Source organism: Astyanax mexicanus, chromosome 21, assembly GCF_023375975.1.
Source record: "Astyanax mexicanus isolate ESR-SI-001 chromosome 21, AstMex3_surface, whole genome shotgun sequence".
NCBI lineage: Eukaryota > Metazoa > Chordata > Actinopteri > Characiformes > Acestrorhamphidae > Astyanax > Astyanax mexicanus.
Genome location: NC_064428.1, coordinates 40,462,979 through 40,479,363, shown reverse-complemented (window position 1 = coordinate 40,479,363; position 16,385 = coordinate 40,462,979). Strand labels below are relative to the sequence as shown.

General features: G+C 36.4%; 1 protein-coding gene across 2 annotated transcripts in view; it reads left to right on the top strand.

The window, feature by feature from the left end:
- The first annotated feature begins 2,353 nt into the window (after positions 1-2,353).
- The window catches only part of LOC103024486 (putative adhesion G protein-coupled receptor E4P), a 37,420-nt gene continuing 23,388 nt past the window's right edge, over positions 2,354-16,385 (top strand). For both annotated transcript variants that reach the window (XM_022674469.2, XM_049469640.1), the window contains exon 1: positions 2,354-2,851. In XM_022674469.2, coding sequence (XP_022530190.2) covers positions 2,821-2,851 — 31 coding nt within the window. In that variant the 5' untranslated portion in view covers positions 2,354-2,820. The remainder of the gene's footprint in view (positions 2,852-16,385) is intronic.

Here is a 16,385-nt window from a genome sequence, read left to right as displayed (position 1 = left end):
TTTGTATTGAATACACATGCGTTACACATGCGTTACATACTACTTCACTGTGTGGAGCTCAAATAAAGATTAAATATTATCCATATCAGCCTACATTTATAATAATTTATTGTTCTTAGTAACCTTTAACTTTCTTCTAAATAGCATTGCAACAACACTACATTGGCCATCGATGCAAATCTGCAAAGTGCCTCTGTACTGTTAACGATCATATAACTGATAAAGGAGTTAATTATTGAAAGAGTGACTCATAACGCGAGTGAAAGAAAGTCTGTGGGTGAGAAAGAGAGATACTCTAGCCCGTAAACAAAGACTTCACTTTCAGATAGCCCCAGGATGTGACATCATCAGATTTTTTCTTTATTGTTGGCCAATTCCACTCCCTGCAGACACAAACACTCAGTCTAACAGCAGTCCTACTGTCTGGATAACTCCAGTATGAATTATCAGTGTCTGTCCTTTAGCACATTCTGAACAGACAGTGTTTAATAGCTCGGCGCTGAGAGGCTCAGAATGGTCTACTGTCCTAAGAGAATCTCCCATGATCCAAACCCCAGATACTGCAGGGAAACCTTGTATCTTATCTTCTTTTCCTTATATCTAAGCAACATTACCTTGACAATTGCGAATGGTTAAGTTAAGATCACGTAGCATAGGAAAGTCTCCTGGTAGAACTTGCAAAAAACGATTCACAATGGCTTCAGTTGGATAGTGCACTTCTTGGTGAGAGATCGCAGACTGCTAGGCATATTCACTGTAAGTCGATTTAAGTGTCTTGGCATGCCCCTACGATGCATTTGAAGTCCTTTTTCCCAGTTGACCGACTTTGAGAACATGGCAACATCATTGGACTGTTGGACTGAGAGATGCAGTGGATGGTCATTGGTCGTTTGACGAATTTCCCACCAACTAGGCCAATCATTCATTCATTCATTCATGCCACCTTCATTTGCAGTGCCAATGATTGTATAGTTTCCTCAATAAATCTTTTTGCCCTAAATATGAAATTTTTGGTGCCTTATTATGAATGGAATAATCAATCATAGAGCCTGGTGTGTTCCTATTTGTTTGTAATGGGCCAATTTGTCCCATTTGTTTTGAAAGATTCTCTAGTCTAGCTCTCTCTGTAGTAGCACACCCACATCTGCATTTAGGTTCACCATCAACCAATCAGAGACAGTTCATCCATTTCCCCTATTTTCATTTTCCTGTGTATAAATACCCTTCTGTTTGTCTTCTAATTTTGCAAAGTATTACCAACTGATTGTTCGGTGTGTTTGCTATTCTATGTTTGATTCCTGTTTGTTTCTGTTTTTGGTCTTTCGTTGTCTTGGTCTGTTGGTTTGTTTGCATGGTTCTGAGTGCTGTTCTTATTTTGACCTTTATCTTACATTTCTCCTTGGTCTCGCCCATTTCTGGTTGGTTGCTGGCTATCTGGTTGTTTAGAAAGCCTTATTAAAACATCTTTAATGCAGTCAACCAGATGCTTGCAGCTGCAGACCTGACAGACCTTAATTTATTTTTGTTAATGAGTGTAACTTTAATAAATATATGCATTTGTTTCTATTAGCCTCTATACCTTTGGCCTTTTCTTCACTGGCAGACACTTGCAAACAGCTGCTCTTCATTCCCACCTACTCCAATATTCTCTCTCTCTCTCTCTCTCTCTCTCTCTCTCTCTCTCTCTCTCTCTCTCTCATTTTCACTCTCTTTCTCTCTCTTTCTTTCTCTTTAGCCCAGCCCAGTAGAACACCCACATCTGCATTTAGGTTCACCATTTACCAATCAGAGACAGCTCCCCTGTTTTTAGTCACCTGACTACTAGACTACTAACTCTCATTCTAACTTTGCAAAGTATTGCCAACTTATCCTTATCATTGCATTCTGTGCATTGTTCTATGATTCTGCTATTCTATGTGTGATTACTGGTGGATTTTAATTTTTTAGGTTTGTTTGCATAGTTCAGAGTGCAGAGTTGCAGAGTGTTGTATTGGTTTTGACCTTTAGCTTACATTTATTCGCCTGTGCCTCGCCCATGTCTGGTTTGTAGTTATTTAATTGTTTATTAATTATTGATAATTAGCGTAACTTAAGTAAGAAATATATCCATTTGTTTCTAGTAGGCTCTAAGTCATTCTGTTCTGGGCTTCTTTTCCTCGCTGGCAGACACTTGCAAACAGCTGCTCTTCGTTCCCGCCTACTCCAATATTCTCTCTCTCTCTCTCTCTCTCTCTCTCTCTCTCTCTCTCTCTCTCTCTCTCTCTCTCTCTCTTTCTCTCTCTCCATCTCTCATTCTCTCTCTCTCTCTCTCTCTTTCATTCTTTAGCCCAGCCCAGTAGCACACCCACTCAGAGGGAGGTCCAGCCTGTACCGGCGGGACACAGCAGACTGTGGAAAGTCTCACGGCCGGACGATAAGGAGGAAAACAGGCGGAGGAGTGAGAGAGAGGGAAGATCCAGAGAAGAATAGAGGAAAGAAACAACTTAAACAAAGAATTTCAGCTTCAAAAAAAGAAGAAAAAAGAGTGTGGGAAAGGTCTGGGGACTGGGGGAGGGGCCAGGACGACAGGAGGACAAGACACTGAGGTGTTGATAGAGCAGGAGGGGGAACTTCAGAGGAACTCATAGTAAAAGAGAGAGAGAGAGAGAGCAGAGAGATCAGTCAGTGGAGAGGGGGAGCACCGGCGGAGAGAAAGAAAGTGTAGAACTGAAGAGTCTACAGTCTGCTCTTACTGGAAGAAGTGATTCATACTGGAATTAGCACTGATAACACGAGACTGGTAGAGACACCCTCACTTCTCTGAGCTTCTGGACTTATAGTATGGAGCTAAAGTGGAGTTTTCTGCTACTGGGTAAGTGTCTGGGATGTCCTTTCTTAACTGGATTTAGTGTGTGTAAATGTGTGTGTGTGTGGGAAAGTGTGTGTCTGGGGGGGGGTGGTTTTGTGTGTGTCGGGGCTTTTCCAAACAGACTGCACCACATGCAGCCTGTTACTCATATGTCACTTGTAGACAGCGTGGACAGATCAGTCTCAGTGTGTGTGTGTGTGTGTGGGTGTGTGTGAAAGCGCAATAAGGCCTCCATTCATTGGTGTAAAGTAGGCCAGTCACAACATCTTTTTTTATTTGGACGATATTGTTCTGCAGAAAAACGAATTGTGGTTAAGTTGGTCTGAGCTGGATTGAAGTATTAATTCATTTGCTATTGTTGAGTATAAGTTGGGGTGTTGGGCATGAATTAGAAAGTTTGGCATGCGTTTGGGGGTTGGGACAGAGTTGGAAATTTGGGGATGAGTTGGGGAGCAGGATATGAATTGGAAAGTTTTGATTGAGTTTAGAGAGTTGGTGATAAGCTGGGGATAAGTTGAGATATTTGGTGTGAATTAGGGAGTTGAGAATTGAGGAGAAGTTGTGGATGATTTTGTTGTTGATTTGGGGACGAGTTGGGGAGTTGAGGGCTTGGGGTGAGTAAGTGGCTGGGGCGATGTGGGAATTGGTTGGGGATGAATAGCAGATAAGTTGAGGATTGAGGATAACAACTAACACTGACTCTTGTGGTTGAAGCCAATAAAATTTTCACAGTCCAAATAAATCTAGTCTTCAATAAACAGTAGAGACAAAAGTATAAAGGGTAAACCCTTTAGGCATGAGTTGGGGACAATATATAGAGTTGTGGATGAGTTGTGGGGTTGGGTATAGGTTGAAAGGTTTGGCATGTGCTTTGGGAGCTGGGGATGATTTGAAGAGTTAGGGATGAGGTAGGGGTTAAGAAGCTGTGGATGAATATTAGGTTAGGAATAGGGCGGGGAGTTGCAGAAGACTTGGAGAGTTGGGAAAAAGCTAGGGAAAATTTGATATGTTGGGTGTAAATTGAGGAGAAGTTTTGGATAATATGTTGATTTGGGGATGAGTTGGGCAGTTGAGGACTTGGGCTAAGTAAGAGGATGGGGAGGTGAGAATTGGTTGGGGATGAATCGGAGATGTATAGAGAATTGAGGGTAAGCTGGGAAGTTGGGTATAAGCTTGGGGGGTTGGGGGATTAGTTTGGGGGTGAGTTGGGGGGTTGAGGAGCTGGGGACCTAACTAACAAAACTAACGCTGACTTTTGTGGCTAAATGCAATAAAATTATCTCAGCAATGTTCCAAACCAATCTAGTTTTTAATAAACAGTAGAGACAAAAGTATAAAGGATAAACTCCTGGGCATGAGTTGGTGATGATATATAGAGTTGTGGATAAGTTGGGGAGTTGAATAAGTTGAAAGGTTTGGCATTATGGTCTCCATAGTTACTGCTGTTTACTGATTACGACAGTGAGCTGTGACTGGCTCAGCAGAGAGGAAGCAGCTAGGGGTTAGCATGGTTAGCATGGTTAGCACAGCTGGCCGCAGCCTGATGGTGCAGCAAAGAATAGTGCTGTCTCTATTCTGGACAGTAGAGACAGTTACTCCAACAAAAAAACAGGATAAATACTTAGTACATTTGATTTTTCATTTTGACTGAAAACAAGCAGCTGTCCTATTACTTGTGTACATATACAGTATTACGGTGTACAGTATTAAATATATATATATATATATATATATATATATAGAGAGAGAGAGAGAGAGAGTTAAAAATATAGAGTGGGTTATGTAGCAGTAAAACAGAAGTGGTTTGAGCAGGGAGGAAGTTTAGATGACATCATGGCAACAACACACAATCAGGTTCTGACGGCACTAAGAGTGAGTGGGGGAAGGTGTTTTCAGAAGGTAATGCAAGGTGTGAAGAACATTGTGTGTCTGTCACTGTGTTACAAACAGAAATGACTGTGATAAAGAATATTACTGTAAGAGAGCACGTCAGTTTCTGAATCAGTTTCTCTGATTGTACTATTTATAGGTTTATGTTTGAGTAAAATGAACATTGTTTTTTTTTATTCTATAGAGTACAGACAACATTCCTCCCAAATTATTTATTATTAAAAAATATTTTGTGCTAACAAAAAAAAAAGATGCAGAGCTTTCAGACCTCAAATAATGCAAATAAAACAAGTTCATGATCATAAAGTTTTAAGAGTTCAGAAATAATCAATATTTGGTGGAATAACCCTGGTTGGTTTTTAATCACAGTTTTTTTCATGCATCTTATCATCATGTTCTCCTCCGCCAGTCTTACGCACTGCTTTTGGGTAACTTTATGCTGCTTTACTCCTGGTGCAGAAATTCAAGCAGTTCAGTTTGGTGGTTTGATGGCTTGTGATCATCCATCTTCCTCTTGATTATATTCCAGAGGTTTTCTATTTGGTAAAATCAAAGAAACTCATCAATTTTAAGTGCTCTCTTATTTTAATTTTTTATTAGCCATGACACTAGATAAGCTCCAAATGATTGGGTTTTTACTTTATATATTGTTACTGGGGCACAGTATTGGTCCTACCCCATGATCTGATATCAATATGTGGGCCAACATGGAATCTGCAGGCAAAATCTACTATAATAGTACAGTATTTATATGTAGCATAGGACCATATATGAAATTGAATATGAAATATATCGTAATAAACAGTTTTATAAAAAAAAAATAGATCTTTATTTGAAAAAGTGCCAACTATTTATATGAACCTGTGATTAAGGTCTTAAATTAGCCGCTTTTTCAACTATATATGTGCAAACACCCAAGACAAATCATGCGAGTATACTATATACTATACTATATATGCTAGACTATATATATTATATACATGGAGAACTGGAATGCAACATGGAGAACTGTAATAAAAGAGAAACCAAATGTAGTAAATTGTGTTTATCTAAATGCAGACTGAGGAACTGATGTTGTCACTCTCAGCTGATGTGTTAAAATGCGTCATCATTTCAACCAATCATATCTTTCACAATACAGAAATACACCTGTTTCATGAGAAAAGCATGACTTCAGTCAAATAACATAAAATACAAGACCAGAATTTCAACACCAATACACATAGAGTATTACACTGTTCAATAATAATACACACTTTATAAATAACATATTAATAATATAAAAATGATCATTGCTGTCCAAACACAAAGAGTCTAAATCATGTCAACAAGTTTGGCCACAACCTTCTACCATGATTTAATCTCTTATAGAGAGTTCAGACTGTAGGCTACACACACACACCTATCCTCCTCTGAGTTCTGACTCATGTCATGCAGGCCGAAGCCTGAGAGATAAGCTTTATTAAGTAAACACACCCCTGTTACCTGTGTGAGAGTTTGTTTCTTTTGAAAAAAAGAAGAGTATTAACTCAATTATGTTCAAGGGAACGCTGTTTTCTTGTCATAATGCACACAGGAGGACTCTATTTTAATTAAAATGTATTTAAAATTGTACAAAATTGTTTTACATCCTTTTGTTGGAAGCCTGTTTGATACTGACCTTTTCATTTCACAAATCACATAAAATTTTACTGGATGGAATTTTTTTATTGGCTGGTTCCTGGTCTATTCTCATGGACAACAGGTCTCAATCAGTGTTATATGCAAACAATTATTTTGAAAACAAGAAAATGCATAATGTCCATTGTAATGGATGCAGGGTCTAAAAGAGTTAATAAGAGTTGAAAAGAGACTGTAGAGTAGTCTGAGGTGAAATGAGTTTTGATGGGAGCCTTGATGCTCCTTCTCTTGAATGCATCCCATCCAGAAGGAAAGAAAAAACACTGCCCGCCCACTCTAAAATCTGATTGGTTGACTCACATACTCTTTGCAGAGAGTAGGCCAATTAGAACTCTGTTTTACATGCACTTCATGAATATACAAATGAAGAAAGCACCTTTTGGGATGTCTATTTGTATATATGGTATATACAAAATGCATGCATATTGATTTATTCGAGTACCATATTCTAAAAGCAGCAAGGGATCTGCATGGACTATACTGTCAGTAGAGTTTGTATCTGTGCATGCATGCAGAGTTTGATTAAAGCTGTATAAATGTAGCCGTGGAAATCAGCTGTGGTTAAGAGGACAACAGTACATCTGTATCTGCAAAACATCTTGTTGCACTTTTAAATGTGTGTATGTGGGTGTATGTCTGTGTGTGTGTGCTCACACTTTGGTACAGTGTGTCTAATGTACTGTTGTGCAGACAATTGGTGTGAAAGGTCTTGCACTATTTGCTGCAGACCTTACCATGACCTTACCATGACCTTACCATGAACTTTGCAGGTCTGGTTATTTTATATTAAAGTGATAGTTCAATCAAATCTGCACCCCAGATTTAACCCCATGAGTCGTCCATCATCCAAGATGTGCTTGGAGACACAATTTCTTTTGTATAGAATTTTTAGATAATGATGTTTCATAATGACCACTAGCATTGTTAGAAAACACAGTCCCTTATTTATATGGTTTTATAATGCTTTACCTCTTTGATACTGTTTCGGGTAGAATTCTCTAACTATTTTATACTGTTGTATAATGTTGTATAATGCTCAATCGCACTATTTTGGAGAGTTTTATCAATCTCAAGGACACTGATCTGCAATGTCCTACCTCATTGGCTATGGTTTGGGATGTTCTACCTCCCTGATGCTCTTTCGGGTGGAATGCTCTACCTCATTAATTCCCTTGTTAAATTCTTTATCACACAGGCATTGTTTTAAAAATGTTATATGTAACTGACCCTATAATAATAATAGTGAATTATTGACACTGCTCTATAATATTCTACTGCTCTACGATGCTCTACCTCATTTATACTGCTCTACAATGTTTCAAACTGCTCCAACATTAACAGTGTTTTAGGTAGAATGCTTTAAATTGTGCACATTGTTTTGGATTTGTATTAAACCAATGGTTGGGGTTTGAATTGGTGCTAATTTTAGGGTTGGGGTTTGAATTGGTGCTAATTTTAGGGTTGGGGTTTGAATGGGTGTTTATTTTTGGGTTGGGGTTTGAATTAGTGTTAATATAAGGGTTGGGGGTTAAATTTGTTTTATTTTAGGGTTGGGGTTTGAATTGGTGTTAATTTTAGGGTTGGGGTTTGAATTGGTGTTAATTTTAGAGTTGGAGTTTGAACTGGTGCTAATTGTAGGTTTGGTGTTTAAACTGGTGTTAATTTTAGGATTGGGGTTTCAATTGGTGTTAAGTTTAGGGTTGGGGTTTGAATTGGTGTTAATTTTAGAGTTGGAGTTTGAACTGGTGCTAATTGTAGGTTTGGTGTTTAAACTGGTGTTAATTTTAAGGTTGAGGTTGAGGTCAGAGTTTTAATGTACACTAATTATCAGTTCAGGAAATTGTTAAGTTAAGACTATTTTGTAGACTTGCAGTTTTCAGTTTTCTGTCTTGCCTTTTTTGGTTCAGGTGGAGTCTAATCTTTAAAAAGGCCTTTTTTCTCTTAAAAGGAAGTGCTAGGTGGATAAGGAGGCATGTTTCTATGTTTATCTTTCCTTGCCCTGCTTTATTGGATTTCTGAAGGAGGTCAATGTCTGGCGATGTCTGGAAACTTCGTAAGAGCTTTCTCTTCTTCTTGCATGACTCTTTTTTATGTGTTGTTTGTTTAAGGCCACTCCTTTAGCTGTTCTAAGTGCTAGCCACACTTCTCTATTCACACTTTGTTTTTCACGCTTTTTCTCTGCTAGAAGCAACTTGATAAACATCAGTCAGCTCAATAAGGTTGGCATCCTTTATGTTGAATTGCAACTTTACTTCGCCTTTTTAGAGATAAAAAAATCCCTGGTTTGTTTTCAGTGTTAAAAACCCATTCGTTCAGTGGAACTCTAGAGTTATGCAATGGCTTCATTGTGAAATACCCAAATACTTCCTGTTGGCCAGGTTTTCTGGCCAATAATCAATCAAATCTGTACACCATGCATGCAGACATCTGTCCAGTTGGCTCTGCAGTATGATTATGTATAAAGGTTGATCTGATTAGTAAGAATTGATCAGATTAGCTCTGCTACGAGTGGATAGTTGAGGTGGGTCCAGGATGGCCTACAGTACTTTTAGTCCTGGTGTTTCATCTGTGGCATCTCGCTGTGGTGTTCTGATGCCCTATAAGGAGCTGAAAGGAGCTCTACAGCAGAAATCAGACTATGGGCTAGTGGCTAATGTGACAAATCAATATGGCAGCAATAATTTAGCCATTAAGCTAGAAAAGTCCACTTTTAGCCGACTAATACGCTGTTTGTTTGACAAAGAAAAATCCATCACAGGAAAAGTTGGCAAAGACAGTGTTTCCTACATTTTTTTTGGCTTTTATTTGATTGCAGACCATAAAAAACAATATATTTCATGATTTATCTGCTCAGGGTTATGTTGGCTCAGTGATGGAATGGGGAGCATCTCCATATGGGGCCATATGAGGGTCAAGGTTTTAAAAAATTAAAAAGTACCACAAGGCAGAGAAGCAGAAATACAATATAGTCCCAATACAAGGACACAGGGTTTCAAGGTTAAAGTAGCCAAATTTCTACAATCGTTAGAATAGGTTTCCACACTGCAAAAAATCCATTGGCAAAAATAAATACATAAATATTAATGCTTTCATTAAGCAAATAAGCAAGCTTATTTCTTAAAATAAGCTACAATCACAAAGTCTCAAAATTAGTGAAGTAAGACTTAAATCAAGCAAAAATCACTGTATATTTGGCCTAAATTTGGACACAAGAATCAGAATAACTTGATTGCTGATTTTGTGTGTGCTTATTTTGAGTTCAAATTACTTAAAATAAGGTAAGATTTCTTAGTAAAACTGACTAAGATCATTATTCCTTAAATAAATAAAACTTAAATATCTTACACGAGACAAAAAATCTTATTAGAGAAAAAATAAGAATAAGATTTATTGCCTTGAAACTGGACAATTTCACTAGATTTAGTTTTTTTGCAGTGCACAAATATTTGTAGATTCTGCGTTTTTTCCCAGCTGGCCACCAACTGCCAATGGTGTAAGTTAAATTTTCTTAGTAAAAGTGAAGTAAGACTTAAATTAAGAAAAAAATAGATTTGTTGGCTTAAATTTAGTGACTGGTGCCTTTTGGTTCTCATTTTGAGTTTAAATGACTTAAAATAGGGTTAAAATTGTAAGTAAGACTGAATAATATCATTATTCCTAAAATAAGTAAAACTTAAAAATCTTACACTTACACAATGCTTAGTATGATAAAAAAATTATTTATTGTCTTGACGATTGGATAAATTCTTGCTAAGATTTAGTTTTTTGGTAGCTTTTTCTTTGCAGTGCACAAATGTTTGTAGATTTTTACATTGTTTGTGTCTCGTAAATTGGACATTGTGGCATCTGAGCATCATCTAAGAAGATGCTAAAGGCTACAGTGCAGGAGGGCTACACCCCACACATGGTCACCTACACATGGTTACCGGTTCACCTTCATTATGACCTCATGAGCGCTACGGTAATGAGGTAATGTGTATAAACAGGTGTGTTTAGAGCAGTAAAGACTAAAACATGCTAAGAAAGGAAGAGCACTCGATAAATCAGCCTGAGAGCACTTAGACCTGACGTCACCGCGTTACACAACACCAGCTCAACCACCGCAGAGCTTAGGACAGAGCGCTAGCCCCCACTGAGCTTCTTAACACACTCAATCTCACGTAAAACACTCGCCACAAGAGATTTCACAAAGATAAACTGTGGTTATAGAGACGTCTAGCCGTATCTGAAGACGTAACACAGTGGAAAAACTAAGATCTCCAGATTTGACCGATAGTCCTCAAACTTTCCGCTGAAAATCTTAGTTAAAGACTATTTCTGCCAGATATTGCTGGTAGATGGTCTCAAACTAGTCTATGGTGGTCTTAACCAGCATAGTGAATATCACATTTAATGAAAAAAAAAAGTGTTTCAGGCGATTTTTTATCCCATTTTTTCCTGCAAACATCTCTTTAATTGGGCAGTAGAATGTGGTTTTAGAATTTTTACCACATTGCAAGCCCACAATCTCCTATACAGCTCTAAAAAAAAAATAAGAGAGCACTTAAAAATTATGAGTTTCTTTGATTTTATCAAATTGAAAACCTCTGGAATATAATCAAGAGGAAGATGGATGATCACAAACCATCAAACCACCAAACTGAACTGCTTGATTTTTTACACCAGGAGTAAAGCAGCATAAAGGTATCCAAAAGCAGTGTGTAAGACTGGTGGAGGAGAACATGATGCCAAGATACATGAAGAAAACTGTGATAAAAAAACAGGGTTATTCCACCAAATATTGATTATTTCTGAACTCTTAAAACTTTATGAATATGAACTTGTTTTCTTTGCATTATTTGAGGTCTGAAAGCTCTGCATCTTTTTTGTTCCAGACATTTCTCATTTTCTGTAAATAAATGCTCTAAATGAGAATATTTTGGGATAAATGTTGTCTGTAGTTTATAGAATAAAACAACAATGTTCATTTTGCTCTAACATAAACCTATAAATAGCTAAATCAGAGAAACTGAAGTGGTCTCTTAATTGTTAAAAGTTGAGCAGATAAAACATGAAATATCTTGCATTCTGCATAGTCTGCAATCAAACAAAACCCAAAGAAAATGTAAGGATTTATGTGCATTGTTCAACCATTTAAACCATTTTGTAAAATTATCAACGGTTTAAGTCAATAAATCTTATTTTTGTCTCTGATAAGAATATAAGATTATTTTGCTTGTTTTAGGAATATAATCAATCGCACTTAGAATTTTCACCTTATTTTAAGTCATTTTCACTGAAAGTAAGCACAAAAATGGATAAGTCAAGTCAAAGTCAAAGTCAAAGTGTTTTTTATTGTCATTTCAGCTATATACAGAGTACACAGTGAAACGAAACAACGTTCCTCCAGGGACCATGGTGCACATAAACACAGTGTAGACAGAACAATAGTGCAACAGTACAAAAGTGCAGACAGACAATACAACACAATACAGAAAAAGAATAATAAATAACAAGACAGTGTGCAAATTATGCAGTGTGCAAAAAGTGTGCAAAAAAGACCAGGTGAGGTAGTAATTACCTCTATTACACAGTGTGCAATAGAGTCCAGTGAGGTAGTAGGGTTTTTAGTGCTTTCCATTTTCTGGGGTAAGTGGGGTAAGAGTATGTGTGCATGTACACAAAACCATCAGTTCAGTCTCTGCAGTTGAGGAGTCTGATGGCTTGGGGGTAGAAGCTGTTGCAGAATCTGGTCGTGCTGGACCGGATGCTGCGGTACCTTCTTCCCGAAGGCAGGAGGGAGAACAGTTCGTGTGAGGGATGAGTGGGGTCATTCACAATGCTGGTTGCTTTGCGGATGCTGCGGGTGGTGTAAATGTCCGTGATGGAGGGGAGAGAGACACCAATCAAGATATTCTAAATTCTTGTGTCAAAAATTAAGTCAAAGAATCAGTGATTTTTGCTTGATTTACCTTTTTAGACATTGCCTTAAAAAAAAAAAAAACTAAAAAGTTTGGTGTTATATAGTTGTATGTATATGTTACATTAATAGCATGATAACACGTATTTTATTCTATTACTAAACAGATCGTGAAAATGGGCAGAATATCACTTTTAACATCATTCCTGGTGGCGCAATACTCTGGAAGATCAGGCAGATCATGAGTTAAAACTGCCTAAAGTGATTCATTATTGCAGAAGACTAAAGTGAAACTAGACAGTTCTTGTGTTTTATTTACAGAGGAAGTGTAGCTCACATCAGATTAGCTCTAAATAAACCGGTTCATCCAGATGATCTGAGATTTTAAAGTCTTGATTAGCTGCATGAGAAACTACTGGTTGTTTGACATACTGGCTTTGTGTAGATTAGATTAGGGATCACTGCTTAGTTGTTTCAATATTTTATACTAAATCTTTCGCAACATTTTCAGGAAGCATAAAGCTTTCCACCTCCAGGAGCATTTTTTATAATAACATTTCATTCCAAACCCATACAATGCAACAAAAATAGCAAAAAAGAAGCAAAATGTATGTAATTTGAGATGTACAGTACATGCTTACATTAAGAAACAATATCTGCCAATGGAGTAAGTAAATTTGACTTTCAAAATGAAATTTGAATCTCAAAATGAGTGAAGCAAGACTTAAATCACGCAAAAGAAATTGGCATCAATTTGCACACAGTAGTCAGAAAAAGTTGGCCAGTTATTTATGTTACGTGTGCTTATTTTCAGTTAAAATTAATTAAAATAAAGTGAAAATTCTAAGATCACTGTTTCTAAACTAAGCAAAATAATCTTAAACTCACACAAACAGCTTTCCATTAAATTGGATTATTGCACTTAAGAGTTTAGCAATCCTATTCTAAACCTATAATCCATTCTAATTCTATAGTCATTAGTGTGGAGTTTCAGCTATATTTTAAGGACAAAAGTACTGAAATCAACTATATATTACACATACAGATTTTTTATGACATCCTATCATAAACCAATAGAAAGCAACAAAAACTAAACATAAACTAAATGTTAACCAAAAGTTTAAACTAAATTTTAAAAGTATAGCTTTTGAGATAACCCATTCTAATTCTATAGTCATTAGTGTGGAGTCAGTCCCCTTTTAATCTGCATTATATGAATAAAAGTACTGGGACACATACATATTACACATACAGGAGCTTTTTTATGACATTATATTTTAAACCAAGAGAAAACATCATAAACTTAATTGATAAAAAAGGTATAAAAGTATAGCTTTTATGCTAACCCGTTTTTCATTCCACAGTCAGGACAAAAATACAGGGACACCTATATTGAAAATACATTTTTTTAATGCCATCCTATTCTAAACTAATAGAAAACAACATAAACAGGAACATAAAAAAATGGAAACTAAAAGTTTAAACCAAAAGTTTAAAAGTTCTAATCCAATTCTAATCCCATAGTCATTAGTGTGGAGTCAGTCCCCCTTTTAATCTGCATTATATTACTATAAATAATGAAACACCTACATATTACACATACATTATATATTTTTGTGCCATTATATTCTAAACCCATAGAAAGCTACATTAACTAAATATAAATTAAATGGAAAAAAGTATAAAAGTATAGATTTTATGATAACCCATTGTAATTCCATAAGCATTAGTATGGAGTCAGTCCCTCTTTTCAGCTACATTCTAAGGACAAAAGTACAGGGACACCTATATTGCACATAAAGTTTTGTCTCTCCTATTCTAAACTAATAGAAAACAACATAAAATAAATGGAAACTTAAAGTTTAAACCAAAAGATTAAAAGTTCTAATCCAATTCTAATCTCATAATCATTAGTGTGGAGTTTTTCAGTTACACTATATGAAAAAAAAGTATTGGAACCACCTACATATTACACATACAGTATATTTTTTATGTCATCCTATTCTAAACTCATAGAAAGCAACATAAACTAAATATAAATTAAATGGAAAAAACTATAAAAATATAGCTTTTATACTAACCCATTCTAATCTCATAATCATTAGTGTGGAGTCAGTCCCTCTTTTCAGTTGCACTACATGAACAAAAGTATTGGAACCACCTACATATTACACATACAGTATATTTATTTATTTTATGCCGTCCTATTTTAAACCCATAGAAACATCAACTTAATTGACAAAAATAATAAAAGTATAGCTTTTATGCTAACCCATTCTAATCCCAAAATCATTAGGATGGAGTTGGTCCCCCTTTAAAGCTACATTAAGGACAAAATATTGGGACTACCTACACATAACACATCTACAGTATTTTGCAGCTCATTCGAAACCTCGCTAGCTTGCATTTAGTTGTTTAGCAGCTTCTTATCAGTCTATCTAGATCTCTGATTGGCTGTTGGCTGACCCACTTGTTTACTTGTTTGGTGACATTGATTATCATCTTTAAGTGTTTAAAATGTGTTTGGACGTATCAGAAGACCTCATATCATTGTCCTGCAGGAGTATGCTAAGCTAATCTTAGGCTAGCTCGCTTTCCCAGATAAGCGTATGTGGTTTCAGACACTATATGACTCAGTTTTATCTGCAGACATGGGCTAAACTCTGGCCTGTAGATGCTTATCAGGCGAGAAACCACTAAAACATGCAGCGATTGAGTAAGTATGAGGGTCTTCAGATGTGTGTATTTGTGTATAGATGTGTGTAGATGTGTATAGATGTGTGGAGATGTGTGCAGATGTGTGTGTTTGTGTGTAGATGTGTGAGTTATAGTCTCTTATCTTATTTTAAAGAGAATTTGGTGGTTGTGTGGGTGTCTGGCTGCCGTCCACAGGAAGCTACAGTGTTTTCTGGGGCAGTAAATGAGGCTAGAGCAGAGTGAGGGGTTGCTGAGGTTAAACTGGGGGTTGCTGAGGTGGAGTATATGCAGTATATTCAGTTTTTGAGGTAAAGTAAATACTGTGTTCAGGGTATAAATACCAGTACTGGGACCAGTCCTGTCTGCTGGACATATCTCCATATGAGGAGATGTTTACACCACCACAAATCCACCCAGCACACCAGTTTACTCAATGGATACATACTGGAGACCATACGCCTCACAGCGTCACACCATTTAAACACTGCGGATACATTTACACTGCGTAAATATTACTAACATCAAGAGAACCAAGAGTTTTTAATCATGTTAAAATGTTCCGTATTGTAAATTAATACTAAACTCATCCAGTCTATGACAAAATAAAAGAATTTCACGAACTTTGAAAGTATCCTCAAGTTAAGACACCACAAAGACCATCAAAAAGGTTATAATGATAAAACTGGCACTCATCAGGACCACCCCAGGAAAGGAGGAGCAAGAGTTCATCAGAGTTACCAGCCTCAGAAACCACAAGGTGAACAGCTCCCCAGAGAGAAAATAGCCCACCGCATGAGTTCAATATTAATTTATTATGTATAAAAGTAAATATATAAATAAAAACATTGAATGAGACGGTGTGTCCAAACGTTTGACTGGTACTGTATATCTAGAGTATATAATTTGATAACTGGGGTTGCTTTTGGCATCTCCTGAATAAACCTTTCCCTATTTTTTCAAAAAAAATTCTAATTATTGAATCAGTTTTAAATAATTGAATTACATTAATACAAATTAAATTTGTATAAACTGTATTTTTTACTATTAAAACACTTTTAGACATATATGTCTAATATATGCATTATTTCTACACAACATAACATAAATTAATTTAAACTAAAGGACTCCCAGAGACCGCACAATAAACTGACACATTAAACTAATACTAGATTTTACATGAATTAATTAATCATTCTAATATGTTTTAATTATTCTAATATAGTTTTCATGTCTTTGTTTTTGTGCTTACTCTACAAATTAACTGTAATATTCAGTAATTCTCTGATCCAGTTTTGCGTTAAAAAACTTTAAGGAGTTAAGGTACAGAATGATAGAAAATGTCAACTCTGTTACGGTCACCTGTTTCAGGGA